General features: G+C 42.4%; 1 protein-coding gene across 1 annotated transcript in view; it reads right to left on the minus strand.

Annotated features, from left to right (window-relative positions):
- Nucleotides 1-11,572: 11,572 nt before the first annotated feature.
- The window catches only part of eif2b3 (eukaryotic translation initiation factor 2B, subunit 3 gamma), a 32,200-nt gene continuing 19,121 nt past the window's right edge, over nucleotides 11,573-24,651 (minus strand). The window contains exons 7-12 of the mRNA XM_041949137.1: nucleotides 22,039-22,175; nucleotides 21,607-21,797; nucleotides 20,968-21,030; nucleotides 20,638-20,786; nucleotides 16,246-16,349; nucleotides 11,573-11,810 (exon numbers count right to left, since the gene is read on the minus strand). Coding sequence (XP_041805071.1) covers nucleotides 11,758-11,810; nucleotides 16,246-16,349; nucleotides 20,638-20,786; nucleotides 20,968-21,030; nucleotides 21,607-21,797; nucleotides 22,039-22,175 — 697 coding nt within the window. The 3' untranslated portion in view covers nucleotides 11,573-11,757. The remainder of the gene's footprint in view (nucleotides 11,811-16,245; nucleotides 16,350-20,637; nucleotides 20,787-20,967; nucleotides 21,031-21,606; nucleotides 21,798-22,038; nucleotides 22,176-24,651) is intronic.

Consider the following 24,651-nt stretch of genomic DNA (forward strand, 5'->3'; position numbering starts at 1 on the left):
CTCTCGGCAAATCCTGAAAAGGGAGGTTTGATGGAAAAGTGCTCCGGCTCCCATTGGCCAAGGAAGAGGCAAATTACTTTGCAAACATCGCCTATTATTAGCTGCTAAGCAACAGCTCACCAAAGTGGAGAGAGAGGGGGACCACCCAGGCTGCTGCTGCCTGGGCTGGGGGGGGCGAGGAGGAGGGATGGAGGAGGGGGAGGGAGAGAGGAACTCTTTCAATAAACTCTGCACAGCCGCGCGCGCACGCACGCACACACACACACACACACACACACACACACACACACACACACACACACACACATTCGCTGCCTGCCCGCCTCACTTGGTCTCTGAACATTATTCCCAGTGGCCTGGCCCCTCCAGTTTGTAAGAAGCAATCGCACATGCCATCTATTGATATCACAGCGGTACGCACGCATGCACGCACGCACGCTCGCACGCACGCACGCAATTTCCAGATTTTCAGTTTCATCAGCGCGGGCCAATCAGTGACAGAGAGAAAAAAAAAACTTAATTCAGCTTTTTAAACAAGAATGTAAACATGTGATTCATTTTTTTTGCATGGGAGAATTACAGATCTTTCAACACTTTTCGTATCACCTCAGGGCATCTCATGTTTGATGAGGTTTTGGAGCCTCGCATTTGTTACAGAGCGCCCTAAAAATGACATTTATACCCTCTGAAGTCTTTGCTGCGAGTGCAGTTTGTTAAAGGCAGCTGTGTGAAGATATGTGCCTGTAGGTTTTTTAGCACCAACAGCTGTAACCTCAACTCTTGTGGCCAAACGCATCTAAAAGTGGGTTCATAGGCTCTCTTACAACCTAGAAAATATGACCTCTCGTCCCTGTAAAATCACCCTCGAAAGATGGAGGAATTATTCCACATAGGCGTCTTTTTCACCAACACCTCGGAGCCGCCTGGCTCAGGGCGACACCCTTATCTCTGCGGAGACCTTTGGAAAGTTTCCATGTCTTGCCATGCATGATTTCATGGGTTCAGAAAGCAGTTCACCTAAGAACAACATCTGAGAAAGAGAGAAAGAAAGAAAGAAAGAAAGAAAGAAAGAGGCTTCTCAGACCAGACTGTTTTCTAATCTCTGAAAAAAAAAGAAGTCTTGTGTCTTGGTGGTTTGCTAATGTAAGCCCCCATTGGCCCCACTCATGACAGTATGGGGGTGAAGAACAAACACTTTGCCAGATCACACAGCCATTCCCCGCCCAAACACCAACCTGTGCAGCATTTGTCAGGTGGCTGGTGCTAATTCGAGGCCCTCTTGGCAACTGTAAAACAATTTGAAGCTGAAGTAAAGCAATTTGAACGCAGGCGTTGGAGCCGTAAGTTCATTCTGCCCATGACAGCAGGCTGAATCAGCGTCACAGCCCGATGCTGAGCTGTGACGTCCATCTCCACTGTTTACACGGCCTGGAGACGAAGGGCAGCAGAAGCAGACTGTGGATGTGTGGTGGTGTTGGTGCTATCACAGGGCCTGCGGATCAGCGTCCACATGATGTGGTGCATCATCATAATGTCGATTCACAGTTTTCTTACTGTCGCAGCACAAACAGTCAAAGGGGAAAAATATAATTGCATGAGTAACATCGATTATCCAAGCCGTAGTAAGATAATGATTAAACATATATTGAATTTCTAAGAGTCAGCTTTCTGAACACTGTTCTCATTCAACACTACACTCAATGTCTAAAATGTATTTAAATATTTTTGGGATACAGGTCTACAATCGATGATTACTTTCATCATTGAATCTTCTCTCAATCGTGTTTTCAAGTTAGTGATTATTTGTTTTGTATAAAATGTGATGTCTTCAAATGTCCTCTGCTGTCTGACCAACAGTGCAACAATTTTCCATTCACAGTTAGAGACGAAGAAAAGAAGAAGACAAGAAAAGAAAATACGTTCAATTGTCCCTTTTTATGCTTGTCCAGTATGCTATATTGAAACTATAACACGATCAGACCTGCAGTGTAAGGTGTGAAACTTGTACGAAAGCGGCTGTCAGGATAAAAAATTATGTTGTGCTTTTATTTTTTATTGGTATCCATAACAAGTGAAACAGCAGTCAGTGTCCAGCATGATCTGCCTTATGTCTGTCAGTGCTGAGGTCTTTTTCTTTCTAGCTACAACAGAAGCAGATGGACATGGAGGTGGAGGAAAGTAATGAAGTATTTATTAAAGTATCATTTTGAAGTTTTACCCCTTTTCCATTTGAGAACAAAATGTTGTACTCCCTACTACACACTGATCCAACAGGCTATCAATATAATATATTGGGGATAATTTTTCTGCAGAATGAGTACTTTTACTTTGATACCTGCACAAATGCACAACTTTTATTTGTAAGGCTTTTTGTCTTCTGTTGTATTGGTGCTTTTATTTAAGTGAGGGATCTGAATTCATCTTGCAACAGTGATGAAAATCATGATATAAATCATATCTGAATTCTTTTTTGTATTTACTTTTAAAACTGTGATTTGTCTCTGAAATTGTGGTTAAGTGTAAAGACTACAAGTCACCAGTCTGGGCAACAACTGGTGGCTAAATAATCAAAGCTTTCACACAAGCTGGACTAATGAATAAACTACAAGGCTCCCTTTGTGTCAAATATCAGTGTGACTCTCTCTTTTATCATTATTGTCCTCTTCATCAAACTCTTTTTCACTGTACATGAATGTGGGCACCATCTTTGCTTCTGAAATGAAGCAGTAGTTCACTTTTGAAGCTTTAAATGAGATAAAACTGGAGTCAAGCATCTCTGCTGGTATGGAGTGATCGCCTCAGATCTCCTCTTATATGCTGGTAAAACAGGATACATCCACTCTATCGACTTGAAATGTAGGATCACAGATACAGTTGTTAACTTCTCCTGTACCCACGGCTCTCTGCAGAAGTTAAGCGATACACCTACATATACACTTACTCATCCATCTGTCCAAACGGAGGCGACCATACGCTCTTAGCGAGCTCACGTTTCTAGCCTGGCACCGGCCGGCCTGTTTTTCCGCTTTGCTGGAACTGGGTACGGTCTGCCTGGACTGGGTTGGGTCGGGCTGAGTGGTGGAGGGAAACAGGCAGCTGGAAATGGGAGCTAATGTGGAATGTGAGGAATTGGGTTGTGTGGTAGGGGGCCCCTTCAAGCCTAACAAACTCAGGGAGGTCCGAGGCCTGGTCTGGAGGCCTTGGATAAATAAACCATCTGAGATGACCATGCGCTGTGCAGATATCTGCCATCACACCGCCCCGGCCTCCAAACACAAACCGCCCAAGCCCTCTCTCCCATGTCCTGTGTCCCACATGATCCCCCTCCCTCCATCCATCCCTTCCACTCTTTATCTCCCCCCTTCATCCATTTTATCTCCTCCACTCTTCCCTTTATTTCAGCTTCTTCCCAACACCTTCATCGTTCCCTCTATCTCATCTGCTGCTCTGCTCCTGCTCTTCCTCCTTCCCTTCTCTTCCCTTCCCCCTCCACCTCCATTCCTCCATTCCTCCATTTCATTTCTCCCCTGTGACTCCATCCATCCATCCGTTCATCCATGCATGCTTGGCCGGCTGTCCGTCCGGGGTTCTGTCTGTGCTATAGGCAGAACCACGGAACCGCTCTGGCACTCAGCCGTCTCGCGGCAGCCGAGACGCTCGGGGTCCAGGCCCAGAGAGTGTTTATTTACTGAGGACGGAGGCTGTGAGACTGTGCACGACTACATTTTCTCTCATAGGGAATAAGTAGAGGCGGGTGAATGAGCAGAATAAAAGAGAGGTAAAAAATATTTGCATGTTCTTTTTACAGGACTGATGCTCATCATCATTTAAGATTAAAATCAAATGCAACCATAAAAGACATTATGACACCATTCCAAACAGCAGTGCTGTGTATCTGGAGAGGCTTGACAACAAACAGTTTAGCTTGAAGGCAGCAAGGGTTTGGTTAAAGGTGATCCTCTTGGGAAAGAGTAAAGGCAGAAATTTACATGAAACAAGATGCCAAATAAGTAATAAAGCTGATTAAATATGGAACAACTAGTCATGAGAACGTCTATAATACATCTCTCAGTACCCATATGACAACTATTTGTTGTATGTTTGTGTTGTATTTGTGCTGTTGGCACATGTTGCTGGTTCCAGATCTGAAAACTCAAATAAAAAAAAGGTGAAAATCAAACTTTTACTTTAAAAGCACAACATTACATCAGAAGTAGATCTGTTTTAAAGCCTTCTGCTCTCTCATCGAGCAGTGTAATATGATAGCAGCTTATCCGCATATGTCCAGTTTGACCTGGCCTGGATCAAACAGCTATCGCACATAGAAACACGTTTTGATTTGCTGATCTTTTAAAGAATCCTTCTACACTCGCTCATGATTGTCTAAATGTGTTAAAGCATCTAAATGACAAGACGGCTTAAAGATCAGAAGTTGTGCCTTAACAAACAAGACAGAGGGGAGGACAGCACATAGGGAAGCTCATAGTTATAAAGCCTAAATAAAAGCCTCATCTGTATAGAAAACTAATCTGGGCCCTGAAACATAGAAAAAAAAAGTGTAAATAAATGAGTTTTGATGCAGGTCTGGAATAAAGATAATGACCCATTTCAAGCTATACAATCACTGAGCAATCTGAAGGCGATTGAGGTGGTATGATGATCATTTTCTCACCCTTTCATTACACCCTGTGCATACTTATCTATGTGTGAGGGCAATCTGCAATAATTCTATTCTGCAAACCACTTTAAAGCCTGAAACATCACATTGAGCTCTTAAAAAAAGACGCAGATGTAACAAAAAAAATTCCCCTGTTAAAAAAGAGAGCAGGAACAAATCACAAACACATTTCGGGTCAGGGTCTTATTCAAATGAACAAATCATTTTCATGATAACCAAACAGGCACATTAGGCTCAGAGCTGCCTGACTAGACAAATAAAGCTGTTGGAAAAGCATGGCACGTTGCGTGATCTGACGACGGGAGAAAACATGCACCAAACGAACCGAAGCCTTTGTACTTTTTCAGCCATGAAACATTTTCATTTTGGGTGTTTGATTTAAAGCTCACAGAGTCATCGCACATGCTGCTGGGAAAACCCGTAAGATGTTTTTCAACTTCACTCGTCTGTAATTACACATGTTCCTTAGATATGAGCGAAAAGGCAGAAAAAGTTGCCCGGTAGCAGAAGCACTTTACGCATTGAGCACCTCTGTCAGTCTCGGAGCAGGGTTGAAGCTGCCACCCACAGTCTCACACAAGATTAATTATGATAATGCATTTCTTTACCCCTTTGTCATCCTAATGAATGGTTGCCTTTCTGGGGGAAAAACACACAAAACACAGCGAGAGACAGAGAAACACACTTTTCTTTAAGTCTTTGTTTGTGCGGTTGTAACAGAGGTATTGTCAGACGCAGCTAGCAGGTGGTAATGCAAACTCAGACCTGTAGCTTTAAAAGAAAGCACAGAACCTCACAACTGCGTGTGTGTGTGTGTGTGTGCATGTGTAAGTATATGTGAGCAAACACAGCTGAAGGGGTATAACTTATCAAAAAAAAAAAGCTCTATATAGCACTATTGTGATCTGTTACAAACAATGAAGAAGCCCATCAGAAAAGCTCCCATGCAAAATGCTTAGAGGCGACACACAGCTGCCTTTTATACACAGAAATTCTACATTTATGAAGAACAGAAATTTTTTTTTTAACCACACAAGAACTCTAATTAACTAGTTTTAGTCCTTTTTACATTCATAATACGAAATCTCTAATATCTACAATTCAGGAATCACTCAGTTTTTATCTCCTCCATCAATACAAGCGCTGGTGTGAAATTGAACAGACTGAAGCGATTTGAATGCTTATTTTTGGTTATTTGGGACAGCCAATCTGTTTGCAGTTACAGCGGTGGATGTTCTAAACATTCTGACTAATAAGATTAGAAGGAAAAAGGTCACCTGAGGGTGTGAAGCAGGTCAGTCTATTACTTCTCCCTGTGATTTTACTGCAAAGGCAATTTAAGATGTGATCCCAATCAACCACCCAGTTGATGTTTAGTTAATTAGCTGGGGGCCTCCACGGTGACAGACAGGGATATCTGGATTAGCTTGTGTGTGTGTGTGTGTGTGTGTGAGACATGTCATTGAGGTTGTTATCCCATACATGGGAGCTGTGTCTCCACACACACTCTTTGTTGGCTAAGCAGCATAATGTTGTATCTCTAAAGCTTGTAAAAAGAGTGTTTGTGTGTGTATGTATTCATATGTTTAAGTTAGAGATGGGGTGGTGTGTGTGTGTGTGTGTGTGTGTGTGTGTTTAGGGGGGTTGCTTCTTGAAAGGTGGTGTGTGGAAAAAAAAAGAGGGAGGGAGGAAATTCATTTGTGGCCGGAGAACACAGAAGACAAATTGAGGAAGTGTTGTGCTAATGTGTAGGGGTCAGCAGCAAACACACACAGGTTTCTGACTGACTGCCACTTGGGTGGCCTGCTTGCTCGCTCTCCCTCTGTCTCTCTCTCTTGCTCACCCACGATCAGCCCTCAAGCTATGAAGCCACCCAGCTACTCAGCCAACCCCCCTACCACCACCCCAACCCAGAGCTGAGACTCCACCCCTCCTGTCCGTGCATCTGCGTATGCCTCTGCACAGTTGTCTCCACCATCCATCCCAATCTATGTAGGCCTACGGTTCTTTACTTCATATCCCTCCCCTCCCTTAAGGTTCAGCAGAAGCAAGAGTTAGACATCACCCATTCGCAGAGGATGTCTCCGAAACCAGCATGAGTGAAGGCGCTCAGCATGTTGGTGTTTTAGCCCTTAACACAAAGTTTTAGGTTTTGTTTCTCAGCTTTAAGGTTGCCAGATTTAACACAGACTGACAGTCTCATGTATGCACATTCTGCATAAGCTTCTTCCAACTATCCCTGTGTCTAAAGCCTAGACTCCATGTTTTTTTTTTCATCCAAAAGTGAAAATGTCTGGTGCATCATTGTACATTGCACAGTTTCACCAAATTCCAGCATCACAATTTGCAGCTTTTGGGCTCTCCATTAATAACTTCAATAAACGTCTGCTGTTTTACAACAATGCTTAGCTGCAAAGGTTGATTTTGTACCGACTGACCCACCAACGGGCCGCTGTTTGAAGGGTTAATGCTTGTTTTGCTCATCTGGGAAAAAGTGAAAGACACACCAGCCAAACTATTTGGTTGCACATTTTCTGTTCCTAAACTGCGTTGTTTGGTCATTTCTTAGTCCACATTTCACTTCATAAATCAAGCCTGAGGAAGGTCAAACACTTCCTCCCCAATTTTATCGAACTTTCTCTTGATAATCCACAGACTTTACTTTGGACAGTTTTCTTTGCAATTTCTTCCTCAGTAGGAAGAAGTTCCAAGAGAAACTATTGCCTGTTAGGCATTTGGATCTTTGGATTATTCAGAGTAACTGGAACATGGTTTTGTGAAAAATGCAGATTTTTTTTTTAAATCTAATTTTTCAATATTTTGTCCACCACAAACAAAATTCCATTCACCTCCGTTGTGTTCAGGTGGCGGATATCACAAAACTGTGGCCCATAAAACTTAATTCTTCATGGCAAGACTCCACTTGTGATAAGTGGGAAAATATTCTTTTTGTGATTTGGGAAAACGGACCCTTTAATCAACTAACCATCCAGCTGTATCTGATTTAGAAAACAGTGTTCTGGAGGTACATGTGAGACACGAGGCATTGTCAAGATAACACATGCAGAAGTGTCATATAATGCATTTATCTTGACTAAAAGCAACTAATGTTGACGCCCATTTGAATTTTCCCCAATCTGCGTTGGGTCCTTTCCCAGACTCTGATGTGAACAAGCCTTTCAATCTCCAGGCTTCTGTCAACTTCTGTGACATTAAAGTCCTAAAAAAGTCATGTCTTCATGATTCACTCTGCATACTCTGACACTAGAAAACAACACATTTCACATGAGCTTGCAGCATGGACACAGAAAGGCGCTGAGACATTGAGCAAGTGCAGGAGAGACAGATTTTAAAGATCACAAGTTCATATTTTGACATGAAATGAAAGAAGCCAATTTTAAAATGCCACTGCAGATGGTGCAAGAGCATCTTCATTTATTAACATGCTAGATTTCACCCCTGTTCAAACAAATCTTGTGGGCAAATGTGCTGCCAGCAAAATGAGTAAGTGATGATCGTCTGTGCATAAAAATGTTTTACTTTACAGACGACTTCCCTTCTCTCTGGTGTTTCGATAGATTTGTTTGGGATGCATAATTAGATGAAAAACTTCTGCAGAGACGTCAGAAAATTCCTCAAGGCTACAAAAGCAAAGAGCGGCCGACAACCTGATATATGATCTGCGGCTTGACATCTGATCTCCAGATCTGCAAAGCAAACACGCACGTTTGTGTACGCGTGTGTGCGCACGCATGCACGCATGCATTCACTCACAGAGACGGCGACAATTAGTTTGTGTGATAGAGGATTAACAGTGGTCACACACAGGTAAGCCTGCGCACATGTGTGCATATACACCCGCAAATGTGCTGGAGGGCGGGTTCAGCCATGGTGGCGTTGTATTGAGGGGACTCTGGGGTCTTTGTATAAATATACAAACCTCTACCCAAACACACCCGGCTGCCAGATCTCATCATGTGGTTGAAAAGAGAGGTCAGAGTGTGAGACCGCTGAAAAGGTTAACACAGCCAAGACAAAGAGCACAGACAAAGTGAACCTTAACTCTGGTTTTCGCAATTTTTAGCTCAAAACTCAGGTGACAAATGTTGTCTTTCACCTTCTCATCTGGCCACTGTTTGTCGTTGTGATTCAGATTTGCAAGAAAGAAGGAAATAACTGAGCGAGGGTGAAAAACAAGTTATCTTCAAATGCAGATGTGCGTTAAAGCACACTCAAGAATTAAGTCTTCAACTAAATACTGAACAATGCAACAGGAAGATGATCACAGGTAAGACAAGGAGCATGGAAAAGTACTGAAGAGTTTCAGTCTGTGAGCTGTAGCCACATCTACAGTAAACACGGTGGGAAGACGGTTCTGTGGTGGGGCCCAAAAGGCCATTTAAAGAATACTTTGTTTCTGCAGCAGTTCATCTTTTCAGCCTGGGACCCACATTTATGGAATGTGTTTTGCAAAGGAAACCAGTCAAATCAAGTGTAACTCCTTGTTTTGCATTGCGTAGTTTAAAGCTGGGATCTGTGATGTTGTCTAAGTTGTTCAAATCAGCACATTTTATGGGGTTGCACCTGCTTTGGTCAGTGCCAATGATTAAGTAAAATTCAATGTTTGTGCACAAGTTATCAGGTAGGTTGATGGCGTTTCATACTTTGGTACACAGCTGGACACAAACAGCTATGAGAAAACGCTACCGGCTGCATCTCAAATCCACAGCAATCACCATTGTATGTTTAAGCCCACGTACACATAATCAATTGAGAAATGATGATATGTATGTGTGTCGCTGCTGATTTAAACTAACAAAGACAAACAAAATATCTCCCTAAAGATTTTATTCTTTTGTTTTTCGAGATCTTTGGGTTGTGGGTGGAGCTGTGCCGCCACCACCACACATTCTAAATTCTCCCAGCTGTGAGGAGCTTTTCTTTGAGCGTTGCATTGTGGGAAAATCGTGTGCATCAACACACTTCAGTAAGCATGCTGTCTGGGTTCAGTTTACCTCATCATCTTTTTCCAACGTGAGCACAGTATACTCAAAACCTGCTTCGACCTTCATGTGGTGTGGAACTGGAAAATTGGTTGTCCTGATTTTTAGTCCCTTGTATGGGTTTACCTCTAAAAGTACAAACTACATATGACTAAACTGTGTTCCCAATTACACTGGCATTCTGGCAAACTGTGGTTATCTTTAACAATAAAAGCACTTTAGTATAAGGCTAGAGAAAGATTGTACTTCAAGTGTTGTGTTTCATGTTTTAAGTCACCGCTGACTTTTTTCTGTGTTAAACCAGATGATCTTTCCCTAATTCATAACCAAAAGTGCTGCCATGCCTGAAGCATAAACATAAAAAAAAGCAGACGTTGTATTGGCTGACAAAAACATGAAACAAGTCAGTGCACATGTTAGTAACGCTCAGCATCAACATTTTTGCAACTTGCAAGATAGCTCAATTAACACTATTTTCCTGACTACCTTCTATCTATTAAAAAGGCAGCATGATTTTTCCTCCACAATGCATTTGCTGCTGCTGGTATGTAAATGTAAGGTTCTATAAGACCGGGTTGAAAACGCAACCCAAGAAAACCCTGCCGACATCATCAGGGTTATATTCTCAGACTATAGGAAGCTCCTCCAAAGTCACAGAAGCCATTTTACAAGTGTTCCACATGTAGTGCCCCACCGGTGTCCACCTGATGGGTTAAAGCTGTCAAATGGAGTGCGTCTTTGATTTATAAAGAAAAAAATTAGTGTTTTATCTTAGTAAAACTCCCTTTAAAGGTTGAAAATGTGCGGAAAGTTACGGATTTCTGCTTCAAGAATCTCTTCTGTTGAGCAAAAAACAGTGAGCCTCAAGAATCATCTGTAAAGTCATACTTTGGACCGCAGATGATCATTTTATAAGCCTATTCTATACCCAACATTATTACAGTTCGAATGCAGATTAATGTGCACAAATATAAACTGTGTGCAGTGTCAATGAAAGCCACATTAGCAATTCTTATTTTTTAAGGAATAATCACAAGAACATGTCCAAACTAACTAACAATCGCAATTAAACCACACTAGAGATGGAGGACAACATGACATCATAATCGCTGCCTCTCTCTCTCTCACACACACACACACACACACACACACGCAGCAACATCACATAATAAGGCCACAAGAGACAGTCTAAATGACTCCTGCAAGGCCACAGACACAATAGGAAACAGAGGACGGTAAATCACACACACACACACACACACACACACACACACGTACATACAAAGCACCCCCACAGACATCCCTATCCTCATCCTCTTCCTTCGTGACTAAGGAACTTCAAACCTGTAATTTAAGAAATGCTCTGCCGGAGGAATGCAATAAATCTTGTGACAGCAAAGGGAGCAGAGAGGGAAAGAAGAGGAGAAAAAAGAAAGAAAAGTGTCAGCCGCGAGTCAGTTTCCTCCTCCGCTGTGTTCGTGTGAGTGTGTGTGAGGGTGGGGTGTTGGTGTTAACTGATACAGGATCAAGCTGGGTGGTCCGGGGCCTACACATACACCATTTTTGTGTACAAATAAACTTAACCCCCACGCCATTGTGGTCACCCCTCCCACTGCTTTTTTTCTTCATCTCTGGTCTTCACAGCTGCACAGTGTGTGCATGTGTAAACACCCATGCACATTCGAACGTGTTCGAGTCTGTGCTCCACCCTCTGAAACGGGGGAAATTGAGTAATTGAGACCTGCTATTAGGAGACAGTAAAGCCCTGATAATAACCAGTGTGGTGAAACAATTACAAAGATGTAGCGAGAACTGACAGCGAACACGATGAAGACCTGTCACCAACGTTCCTAAAAGATGAAAAAACAAAACAAACACCAACTTATTGGTTCATGAGTTGAAGCGCTTGTCTTTATTTGGACACAATATACAAAAAAGCTTATGAGGAGTGAGAGTTGAACCAAAAAGCAGCATCCAAGCTTCTGATTGGTCAGTCAGACAGTGAATTAGTTGCCCTCTGTGTTCTGCTGCTCCATGATTCGTTAATAAGGTGATGCCACTCCTTGCCCCTGGGAGCTAGATCTCCATCAGCTGGTCCGTACCAACGATGACCTCGTTGGTCCTCTCAGCTAAAGAAAAGAGAGGACTTTAGAAATTCACACAGAAAAGCAAATATTCTATCAAAGGCAGGTGTTGCTTCTGGCTATGTTGAGTGGATATCTAAGGATTATATCCGTAAAACCTGTCAGGTTTAGAAATCTCCACCAAAACATGTTGGACATACTAAAAAATCTGTCGTGGTCAAGTGACAGCTAGCAAAACGATGCTGTACAAGCACATTAAGGTCAAAATTATTGCTAGTAAGCAGAAGTGTAATCATTTCCTTCTACTACTACTACACACGGCCCAGTTTCAACCATATGTAGATACTGTAGTCTGTTAAAAAAGATTAGACAGGGAAAAAAATCAAATACAGTGTTTCTTAGACATCCTGACCACAGATAGAAAATAAAGCAGCAAAAACAGCATTTTTCCCAAGACACATCTTGAAGCCATGTCAGCCGCAAAAGATACGGCCTTCTTCTTTTATGTTTAATCGAACAAATCATGAAAAGCAGTTAGTCATGAGATGGTGACTGAGGTAACATCTGAAAAGGAAAAACAATGTGACCCAATTCAAACAGCAAAATGTGACTAGAGTCTGTGGACATTTTGAATCTTTGTGTCTGGGGAAACTGATCTTGAAGACAAATACTGACGTCAGACCTGAAAGCTCATAACACTGGTCTGCTCTGTTTTACCCGATTACAGGTTCAGAGGGATGTTTTTGACTACTAGAAGAGCTTTTGCTTTTCGTTCTGCTTTTGCTTTTACAAGTCGGTGCACATTTTGCCAGCAACTGGGCTGCATTATATCCATCCACGCCTCCGGTTTTTATGCTATTTTGTATCATTGGTGAATAAATCATTAAAGAAGCGTAGCAATGAGTGATCAGTGAAGAAGAAGGCTTCTAAAAATGTTTTCATGAGAAAGGAAATGCATTCAACACGTCTGTTAAGGATTTACACTGAATGCAAACATAAACATAATTCCACGGGGGACCAAGTGCAACATGCTCTGCAAACCTTGCTAAACAGCTCCATGTTAGCTGACTGAGTTATCAGGAAATAAAACCTACAGGCTAAACAATAAACAATCATGGACGTTGTCAAAATTATCTTGCAAAATGTTGTCTGGCATTAAAAAATGTAGTTCATCACTTTTTGAGTTGAACCTGCCAAACAAATTTTCTCAAGAACATCAACAAAAAGACTTTTCTAAATTCTACTTCATTGCTCTCAACATTATTACTAACTTTTGCCCAAAATGAAGAGTGTATATGTAATTTGTAGTTACAGCATGCATCCCCACTGTATGGTGCTTTCATTTATCTGAAAGCATCCCAGAATCTTCAGTATGGTAAGACTTTGGTCACGCTGACCGCTACCTGAACCTCACGAAAAAGAACTTGCTGATGCCTGAAACTGGGTCTGCCAGCATTTTCTCCCTCCAGCTATCTCCCTCAACCCAAAGCTAGTTCAGCATGAGGAGCGCTGCCGCCACTCCTCCCTGCAGCCCTCCATCCTCGAGCATCGGTGCTGATCCAAAGCAAACGGTGGCAGAGAGTTATGTTCCATCCACACAGACAGGTTTTAGTGTGAAGGAATCTGTTGCTCAGAGCGAGTTTATCCTCCGCTGTGTGGAGGGGAGGACAAATGGAGCATGGGACAGCAGGAGAGGGAAGTAGAGGGAGTGCCTGGAGAGAAAGGTTACTCAATTTGGGCCTGCTGATTCATCGGTAACTAACATAGTGTATTAAGATGATATATTTACATATTTCTCCTTCTGGGCCAGTGATAATATTCAGATCCAACTTTGACCCAAATGAACAAATGAAGGAGAGAAAAAAGCCACATGTTCTTGAACAAGACTATACTGTTTTGTGAGCTCTTATTCTAACCAAATATAATAGACTGTCAGGTAAATAGTTAACATGTAATCAGGATGCCCCGTTAGAGAAGAACAGTGTCAGTGTGAACGTCTCTTATGTGTATGTCTGCTGTTTCAATTCATGCATGTGTGTGTATATATCAAAACGTCCACAGGAAAGGTATGGATCTTTTAAATGTCAACACCTGACAGACCTATATCTGTTTGTGTGTGTGTGTGTGTGAGAGAGAGAAAGAGAGAGAGAGAGAGGGAGAGAGAGAGAGTGAGGCTGACTGGCAGGGTGGTCCTTGGCTGCTAACGGGTTCAGCAGTAGAGTGGGTGCGTAATGTCTTTAGCAGCCTACGGTCAGCCAGCTAGACTGGTGGCGAGAGACAATACTGTGCTTTCTAACAATAGAATATAAAGTAAACAGGAGACAGGTTTATCTTCAGTCCACTGTATGAATCTAATCTGACCCAATCTGGATTAACTGATCGATACACTGGCAGAAGGAGATTCTGAAAAAAACGGTTCAGGCATGTTTTGAAGTGGATTGCAGCAGATCACTTACTTTCAAAACAGCAATGCCTACTGATTGCTTTGAGTTTGATAAAAATGCATCACCCCCCTTTGCTCGCATTATCTGTCTTGTCGAGTATTTGTGTATTCTCTAGACACATGATGCTGGAACGTTAATGCGGCAAACTCATGAGCAACTTGTTGGTTATATGGTTGTATGTTGAGCTTTTCTATATTAAAACGTTGCATGCTCCACTTATTGTAAAGCCCTCTGAGGAAACATGCGGTTTTGGGTTATTTAAATAAACCTGACTTTACAGCAGGTCCCTTTTAAAATGTCTATTGAAGAGATAAGAGGAGTAGGCTAATAATCAAAGAGTCAAAATAGCATAAAAACAACAGTGTGTCTGTGTTTCTGTGACAGTAAGAGACATTGAGAGACAGACTGATTTTCTGTCCATCAAAGACAAAAAGGCTGGAACTTTGCAATTGTGGGACTGAACTTTGGCTATACAGTGTATACAAAACAATTATGCAAACAGGGGTCTAAGCTTCCTGTTTTCAATAACATTACGTTAGCAGCTCTTTGCTGTTTGGTGGGAGAAAACCTTTGCCAGTAAAAGCTGAAGCGAGATCACTTTGCTCGCAGCGATCACTCACTGGATGCTCCAAAAAGCCTCAACGGTTTCAAACATTTTTAGGAAAGTTTAGCTCAAATTCACACTGTTGTTGCTTAGAGCACCCTGTTGTTCACTCAATTAGGCTGCTCAGTCTGGTAGCCGAGCTCGCTCTCTCTTTTTCTATATGCGCGTGTGTGTTTGTGTGTGTGTGTGAGAGAGAGAGAGAGTGTGTGTGTGTTGGATGTGGCTGGAGGCTGCTGCTGTTGAATTCCGGGTGGTCCTGTTCTGGCCCTGCTCTCTAACCTCTCCATCAATGTGACACACACACAGACAAACACACACACACACACACGCACCACACAGACACACACAGACACACACACATGCACTACACAGACACAGACACACACACACACCAAGCTAGCTTTGGGGACAAGAGGATTAAGGAAATAAAAAAAAAAAAAAAATCTCTGACAAATCTCTCTATCACACAGACTTCAGAATTAAGAAACTTTCCTAGTGGGCTCTTATAAACAGATGCCACACACATACATTAACACGTCACCTGAGTCAGCCGAAAAGAAGTGCTGGGGGTGGACAAAATAATAGCAATAGCAAAACGTGGACACAGAAACCTTCAACAAAACTTTTGTACTGAATGGTGCAATAATGTACGGTGTTTCTGTTATTTTGTCCAGCCTTTGTTTATTCTGTCCTTTCTTTCAGCATCCAGTTGATTTGATTTGGGGATGTGGAAATGGTCAGTTACTGTTACTGTCTTTTTGCAGTATTCAAATGCCTTTAATGCTAAAATGAACATTCAGTTGGACTAATGAGACGAGAGAGGTTGTTGAGCAAGGTGTGCTAACAGTTACTTTGAGACAAGGATGTGCTCAAGGGTTGAAGTTACCTGTGCAAAGCCTATTCGCCTTTGGCTGTGCTGCCCCTCTGGAGAAAAAACTAAAATAAGTGTTTAAATTTTGCTGTTATGGCTGCATAAATACAAGAATTAAATCACTGTATCATCCCAACTTTGAGGCATGCCTCCGCAGGACACAGAGATGGGGCGGCCCAAAGCTATTGCAGAAGTGCAAAGTGATGCCTTATGACCCCTATTATGTGACACTGTTGCATCCAAGTTTATTGTGCCTGTGTGAGGGATCCAGGCGCTCTCTGAACAAAATGCAGCTTGTCACGTTGGCGTCATGTCGTGCAATATTATATTTTATGCTGCTATCGTGTGAACCAATCTTTGCTAGCTGGCTATATATAGGTAGCAGGGCTACCTATATTGCAGGTTGCTTTTTTTCCCTGTTACAGAAACAGCCCATCAAATGTGCATGTCCCTGCTGTGAGTGTAAATAAAATACAAGGCACAATCAACAAAGGAAGGAAGAGCAGGAATCAAATATTCTGGAGGCATCGTTTTGTGTGTGTTTATGGTGCTGGACCTCACCCTCTGGTTCGATATGTTGTCCGTTTCCCACCAGACAGTATTTGAGGTCTGCTCCTCGGCCGATGACAGCATTACTGCAAATCACGCTGCCCTGGATGTTACACCTGGAAACACACACACACACAAATTACATTGATCACATTCTGCTTATATTGTCTACAGCCGCCCTTTGGGTCCTAACAAAAATCTGAGTGGTCACAGGATAATAAAAGGGAACATTAAGAAAAAAATATATATTTCGGTCGCAAACACTTTTTCTTGCCTGTAGAACAGTTAATACTTTCACCTCTTTTGGATTCAGTCATAACTGTCCACATTAAGGCCATAACATGACGTGGGTTAAAAAAAATGCTTTTAAGACATTACAAGCCAAAAACTATAGCCTGCATTATATTAATTTACATTTAGATGACAGTTTATTAATAAATCCAACCTTCATAAAGGTTTAATGTTCAGCTTTTTTTAAACTGTAATCGAGAGGTGTTGGTTCAGTTTTATGGTGTAAAGAAAACAAATTTGTCAACAATGAAACATTCATAGCCACTCAATAATGTGCTTAAACCTTGAGTTAGTGCATATGGGCCTGAAAGTGCTGAGCCAGTGGCTCATTTCCGGTACAAACTGATCCTTTACAAACTCTCCAGTAATTAAAGATTCATATTTTGCTGGGATGGGTTTGGTGGTGTTCAAACACCATTTTCCGTCTCTGCTGTTTGCTCTTTGGGCCCGCAGGAGATTCGAACATGTTTATGGTCCACATTCTGTTTCTTCCTCGTCCCTTTAGTGCGCGCACACACACACACACACACACACAGACACACAGACACACGCACACACTTAACAACATTCATACTGGGAGCTGAACAGTGCGGCAGCAGCCTCCCACTGCTGGCTGTTCAGCTTCTCTACTCGCACAGTTGTGGAGTGAGTCGCCACACTGGAGGTCAATCTGACAGTAGGAAGCTTGTTTCCCGTCAGGGATCCTCCCACCTGCTCCGAAGACTCAAACATACCCAATCAACTGGACTAAATGACATGACATTAGCATATATATTAAAGAACAACAGCAGACCGAGCGGTGTCGCACATGTGCGCGCGTCAACATTGTTGGCCTGACGCTGAAGTCCAACCTGAGCCGGCGCTCGCCGACCCACCGTGCACGCTCACATTCAGCCAAACCATCGCCATAAAAATTCTTGGAGGGGAGACACAGACAGTCTTGACACAGACAGTGTGTCCTGTGTCGGCTAACTGTGAAGGGCGTGTATGTGTAAGTGCGTGTGTTCGAGAATGTGTGCTTCAGTAGCTCGGGGAGCCCGGTGGAGAACACATGTTGGTCTTGCCCGGGCAGTGACGCACACACACTTGGCCCTCTGCGCCTCACAAACAGACAGGTTTGTATTGGCCCATTCTATTCAGGTGGTTAGGCCTGGGGGGAGAGGGAGAAAGGAGTGTGTGTGTGTGTGTGTGTGTGTGTGTGTGTGTGTAAGTGACTACCTAGGAGGTGGCAGTGGTAGTTGGTGATGGGAGATTACAAGATTCAGAGTTTTGTAACATTAGTGAGAGAGGGAGAGAGAGAGACCACCAAAGAAGCTTCGGAGCTGAAACACCACTAATTACTAACACCAGGGCTCCTCCTTGCCATGACCCCCCCCCCCTCACACACTCACACACACATGCACGTCAACCCCCACCTCCTGTGCCAACCCCCCTGGAAAGTTGACCCCTACTACCCCCCTTCCCAAACACGCAGCGCTTTGTCAACAAGTTCTGGTCAGCTCCAAACAAAGAAACCAGAAATGCGAGGGGTTTCTGCGACATGGCCGGGGTCTGCTAATCCCCTCACACTGGCTCTTTCTTTCCTTCTTTCTCCTTCCTTCTTATGTCCTCAAAAAAAAAAAAGAAAGAAAAGAAAGAATTGCAATTTCTTTCTTGCGTGCTAGCTTGCTTTCCCCTCGCTTCTTTCTTCCCTTCTCCAGTCTCTCTCGTTCTTTCATGCCTTTGTGCGTGCACCTACATGGGCATGATGAGGGTCCCCATGCTGGCTGGCTGGGGTCCCTGAAAGGCTTAAGAAGAGATGGAGAGAGATGGAAGGAGAGAGAGGAGAGAGATGGCATTGAGGCCTTGATGGAGAGAAAAGAGAGGGAGGAGTAAGAAATTGAGATAAAAGAAAAGGAGCCTGTGAATGAGTGCATTAAAATCCAGTCTTGAGGCCAAGATGAGTCTCTTTCCACCACGGTTTCTGGCTAAGAGACTGAGCAGATCAATCTACATGCTAATTCTACTGTAGCTACTGACGCTCTTTGTGCAAATCCTCTCTTGTTGCAACAAAGTAGTCACTTTATCTACAGGCTACATTTGCCAATCCTGATGAGCAATAACGTGGCACATCACTATTCAGACTGGGGTTTTTAGTCCTCCCTGAGTGAAGTCATAATGTGACAAATACAGTAACAGTATGTACTGGATGGTCAGTCTGCATTTCTGCATTAGAATTGTTATGTTCATGTTCATTCAGGTGATAGTTCACCTGAAGGCAAAAAAAAAAATGCTTGGTATTCCCTTATTTTATTTGTAAGGGACCATTGCACAGTATGAAACATAAATGTTAACATTTGATGCATTATAATAGAGCTAACAGCTAAGGTTCATCTGCGATCCCTTTTGCAGGACTTGATTAAAACGCCCAGAGAACAGCACTACACCAACTACACAAGCAAGGCAAGATGCATAAAAGTCAGGCCTTACAAACTCTTGCTATACAAACTTTCCTCAAATGCACAGCACCTTTCTTGTATTTATACAGTTCCAAATATGATGGGCTGAATTTTGCTGTTACGTGTACAAAATTATGTACAAGGCCTCTCTTCTTCAGAGTCTCGGGTTTGACTATTTCTGTGTAAATGTCATATAGCCAAACTTAATGCTAACTAAGATGAGAAAATGGGGTTGATCTAAGAATGACTTAAGATGTTATGCATGTTATTAGCAGCTATTGCCGAAACTAATCAATCAATCATTTCAATGCTACTTAACTTCCTAAGAGAATAATCAAATAGCCCAGACTTTTGCTGTCTGCACTTCATCTTTCAAGCCCCCACAGTGTTCCACAAATTCCATAACCAGTGGGAAACTCGCTATAGGTGAGTAAATTAGCGGTTAAATGCAATATATGGATGTTGTGTGTTTCAGTTCAGCAGCTTTGTGTTTGTTTGGAACTGATCTCTGGCTGGTTGCACACCAATAGATGCATTGTTAACTCAGTGCTCCCTGTTTGACCCCACAGAGCACGGAAAACAAAACCTGTTACACCTCCCATCAAAGGACACACACATGCACGAGCATCTGCCTGACACACACACACACACACGTTTGCACAGAGGAGCGCCCAGGAAATTCAATGGAAAGATATGTAATGAATGAGGAACTAGGCTTAGCACTGCTTCTATATGTAAAGACCAAACAGTGTTAAAGGGGCAGTTCACCTTAAAATCAATAATACATTTTTTTCCTCTTACCTGTAGTGCTATCTGTCCACTTGGCTTGAGTTTCTCTAAGCATCAAAAAAATAAACCTCAAATGCCTCCATCCAGAAATCATGACCCAGTTACTGAGATATTCCACAGACCTTGTTACGAGCAGGTTCATGAAGGAACTATTTTCCTTCCACCAAACTGTACACTCCATCAACACTCCGTCACTGCGCAGAAGGAAGCGTGAGGACTCGAGGCTTGTGACAGCGCAGAATGTAAAGGTTAATGGCGTCCTCCTCGGCTGACGTGTAACATTAGCTAGCGTTATCAGTTAGCTATGAGCTAATCTTCAGGTTTAGAGAAGTAGATGCACACTTCTTTTTGTGCAGTGATACGGTTGGTGGGTGTCCTTCGGTAGAGAGAAAATAGTTCCTGCATGAAACTGCTTACAGCCAGGCCTGCGGATTATCTTGAGTGACTGGGTCATGATTTCTAGGAAAGGGACATTGCTGTTGAGTTCTGGCATTTTGAGCAACCATTATATTCAAGAGAAGGCTGTAGATCTGTAGACAATATCGCCATAACTCAAAATTAGTTTGGATTTTAGGGTGAATGGTCCCATAATGGATAGGAGAGTGAGACTCAGCACATAAATGGTTCTAAAAAATGCAAAACTCTGAAAGTTTGACTGGAGATTTAAGATGTTCACACAAGCTTTTCCTGGCGAGGCAAGATTTTATTTTTGTTTACCAAATTTCGTTCCTTTTTCTCACACCGTATGCATGCACTAAGTGAACACCCAACAAAAGCTGCCTTTAATTCATACACATGCCTTGAAGGTGAAATTCTTTTTTGAGCTAAATTAATGTATTCACAGAAGTAAGTGTGTGCTGTGCTTTGTACGTGTGTGTGTTCTCACCCCTCCTCGATGGTAACCCCGGGCATGATGATAGAGTTGGTAACTTTGACCTTCTCTTTGACAATGGTGGAGTTTCCGATGGTGGACCGCTTTATAGAAGTCTTATCTGCTACCTCGCACAGCGCTCCAATGATACTGTCTGATCCCATCTGAGAGCAGCAAGAATACACACACACACACACACATAGTAACATTACACAGACATAAATAAACACACAAACTGCACCAGTGATGATAAACTGCAAGGGAAATGTAAGATAACAGAAATCTGACCAAATATTAATCTGACTTCTGCACTGACTCGTGATACCTCTCCTACATTATATTTACCTGACATCTCTCAGAAATGACAGCAGATGGGTGGACTGCTGGCTCCTCAAACAGCTTTGGGGCCTAGTGAGACGAAGATACAGGAATGGGAGACATGAGATGAAACATCCATGAACAAATATTAAGATGATTAAATACATCATAAATGAATTTAAAAAAAATAATTCAGCATTATGAGTGGCAAAATGGAAGTGGTACTATGTGCAATATACTAAAACGACGACAACCAGAAAGAGGGGTGTAAGAGGCATCGGTCAGACATCCCTATTTTAGGACATTAATTTTCATTAGCGATTAATCTGCTTATTATTTCCACACTAGTCCATTAAATGTTGAAAAAAATGGCATTCACAATTTCACAGAGGCCATACTTTTGTCTGCAATTCATTTATTGTGACTGACTAACAGTCAAAAACTTTTAGGTATTCAATTGACTGTCACATATAATAAGGAAAAACAGTTAACTGTTACATTTAAGAGACTAATCTCTGCAGTTCTAACACTTCATATAGTGAAATTAAAAGCACACATACATGTACATATTTAGGCACTGAATTCCATCCTCATGCTAAATTACACATGTTCGTCGTATGTACAGAACATAAAACCCTCGAAGGAAAAGGCCAACGTCAGACTCACCAGCCGGTTTGCTTCTATGTAAGCAGCTAATGTGTTGACACGGTAGCACGGGCCTTCATTCATAATGTGAACATAGCAGCGGAGCTTTCCTCCGTGGTAAGCCTCGCTCATGTCACCGCGGTGGTCGTTCCAACAGGAGCGCTCCTGGGCCAGCTGGAGGAGAGGCTCGTCTCGAGATGAGATGAGGAGCTCTGAACAATAACAAGGGACATGGAGTCGAGGAAGAATAGAGTTTAAATGATGATGCATAAGCGCTGTTTTGGGAGATTTTGCATGCCTTGAGAAATGCAGTTATTGTTTTTTGTCACTTTGTTAGAGCAAATTCTCCATGCTGATGGCTTACGAATAGCACCATGACGTGTTAAATATGTGAATATGCTATGCTTTCCTCTGACTACGATGTGTGAAGTTGTGACGTGTGCAAACACTGACCGTGGCTTGTCGAGCCGTCACTCTTCTTCTGGTTTTGATCCTCTGCGTCGTCTTTGATTTTCTGACTGTTGGTTGATTTGGAAAACTGCTTCCGCACCAAATATGGTACCAACTCACCACGGATTGATGAGATGGACCTGTGTTACGAGATGATGAAACAAGATTTCAACGTGCCACTGGTGCTAAGCATCCTACAAAGTCATCAGTATCACACATAAGGAGAAAGACAATGATCCTGGTTTAATGTACTGTCTTTAGATAACGTATGTAATTGTCACTTCAGGAAGAAAGTGTAACAGAGTGAAATAATAAATGAACAAGTGAGGAAATTCATTTGTGAGGGAGCTACTTTCTGCTTCTGCCAACATACTTAAAGTGGTAGAACATAGAAAAGACACCTCAGATGGTTAACACATTTATGTACTTGGCAGATGCGTTGCTTCCATTTGTGCTCAACATCTGATTATTTATCAACAGAGAGGAAAAGGCCAAGGCTGAGTCAGAAATAGGGACAACTTTGAGGAAACAGACATCCTAAAAGGAATGCATCGATTCATTCTTTTAGCTGCTGCAGTCTAACGCTGCACTTCTTCGTGACTAATGTCTTGGTAATGTAATAATTCAGAGGGCGACGAGACTGCATCAGACTCATGTTCCAGGCCATAATATAAGTATGTGTATATCTATATTATCTTTACAGCAGTAGTTCTTTACTCTGCAACAACTTTTAGTGATGGAAAAAAGGACTCTTATGACTGTTAAAAGTCGATGAGGCTGAGCCCTGCTTCAAGTCTCTCCCTCTGTGTAAACCTGGAGGAACTTCCCCATCTTAATTTCTCCTTCCTCCTCTTTGCACTGTGCTGCGCTCAGTGTTCCTTCCCCACCACCAGCACACCCCCTCCCTCCCCCCTTCGCTTGCCCTCTCTTGCTTTCCTTTTAAAGGGAGATTAGAATTTCCATCTGAATGACAGGAGAAAAACAACAGTTACTCTGTCCATTTCGCTCCTTGAGCAAGGCACATAGAAAGAGCATGGAGGAGAAAGGTAGAGAGAGAGAGAGAGAGAGAGAGAGAGAGAGAGAGAGAGAGAGAGAGATGAGCTGTGAAAAGAAAGTCCAAGAAAAGAGCTTAAGAAAGACATGAGTCATCTAACAACAGAGATGATATATGGTGGCGGCAGAGGGTGCGCTAGTGATGTAATGATGTAAGATTTATATCTACATTTCTACGGCAAATTACTATATTCAAGTGTGTCCCTCGCCTTAACCAAAAGTATTCGGCATGGGTGAATAGATGGAGCATAGCTGGGAGATTTGTGCTTGTTGGCTTGGCTTTGGATTTATTTATGCTTTAACTGAAACTAGCATGATGAGGACGCACTCCGTTTCAAATTGTTAAAATGCAAAACTGGGCACTAACAGATTTCCACAATCTAACCTTTAGCCAAGCGCCCAGTTTCTAACGGGGCTGATTCCAAAGTCAAAGTCTCACCACCCTGTCTTGAGAAGTTTGGAGTCACGCTGTAACTGAGCTTGCAACCTTGTCTGGAATGCATCTGGATCTAGTCCTGTCCTTATCAAACACGCTTGATATCTCTGTCAGCAGTCTTTTAATGTGCTAATCTGTGCAGTGTTTTGACAAAAACTTTGTCTCATCCTCAGAAACGATGACATAAGACATCTTCTGAAAACATATCGCCTGGAGGGCAGACCAGGAAAGACCTGGTTGGATCTAATGACTATTTAACGTGGTTCTGGCACAATATTTTGTGATTCAAAAGGCCATAGGCTATAAGGGCAGAGCGGAGTGAAATGCTATGAAGAATGTTTTTTGCTGCGTTGGTGTTCTCTCTTGCTCCAAGATAATGAGCATGCTGCTTATAGATCGCCTTTCATTGCTTGAGTGGTTATTCAATTATGTGTTTTTGACAAGCTCCTCAACTGATGTTTGCTGTGATGACAAGCAGCTCAGACATGCTGATTTCCCAACTTACCAGTCTTGTCTTATTTTCCTTCTTTTCCTCTGGCAATCATGCCGCCTCCAAAGATCACATTACCATCTTCACTGTGGAACTTACTGAGTTCTCGTCAAAGACTTTTATACTGTATTCTTAGTTAATTTTATTAAAGGCAAGAATCTGCTCATAAAACAAGGTGATTTATTCATTCATATAAGGAAGTCTACTGTCTGAATGTTGCACCTAAATCTGCTGTAAAAATGGTGAAATTGAAAACACTGTTTTTGCACGTTATACACACAACTACACAAATAATGAATTTTCCACTTCAATACCTACTTCAAACCATGAGGCCTTTTGGGAATTGCTCTGAATCATGAGGTGGCTGTATTGGTACCCCCATATCAAATTTCATTATTTCATTACTAACACCAATTTTAAGTGCAAAACATTTTAATATGAGCTGATATCATGCGAGTCATATAAATCCTTTGTTTTGTCAGAGTCTAACCATGCATCTAACACCCAGCGGCCACAGAAGGCTCCCTGTGACACTGTTCCACTTTAGAGGCTAAAGGCCTAACAGCCTGCCTCAGTGGCACATAGTAAAACAAATTAACACCTCGCTAGAATACCCTGCTAACAGGACCTTTCAAAG

Source organism: Chelmon rostratus, chromosome 12 (genome assembly GCF_017976325.1).
Source record: "Chelmon rostratus isolate fCheRos1 chromosome 12, fCheRos1.pri, whole genome shotgun sequence".
Taxonomy (NCBI): domain Eukaryota; kingdom Metazoa; phylum Chordata; class Actinopteri; order Chaetodontiformes; family Chaetodontidae; genus Chelmon; species Chelmon rostratus.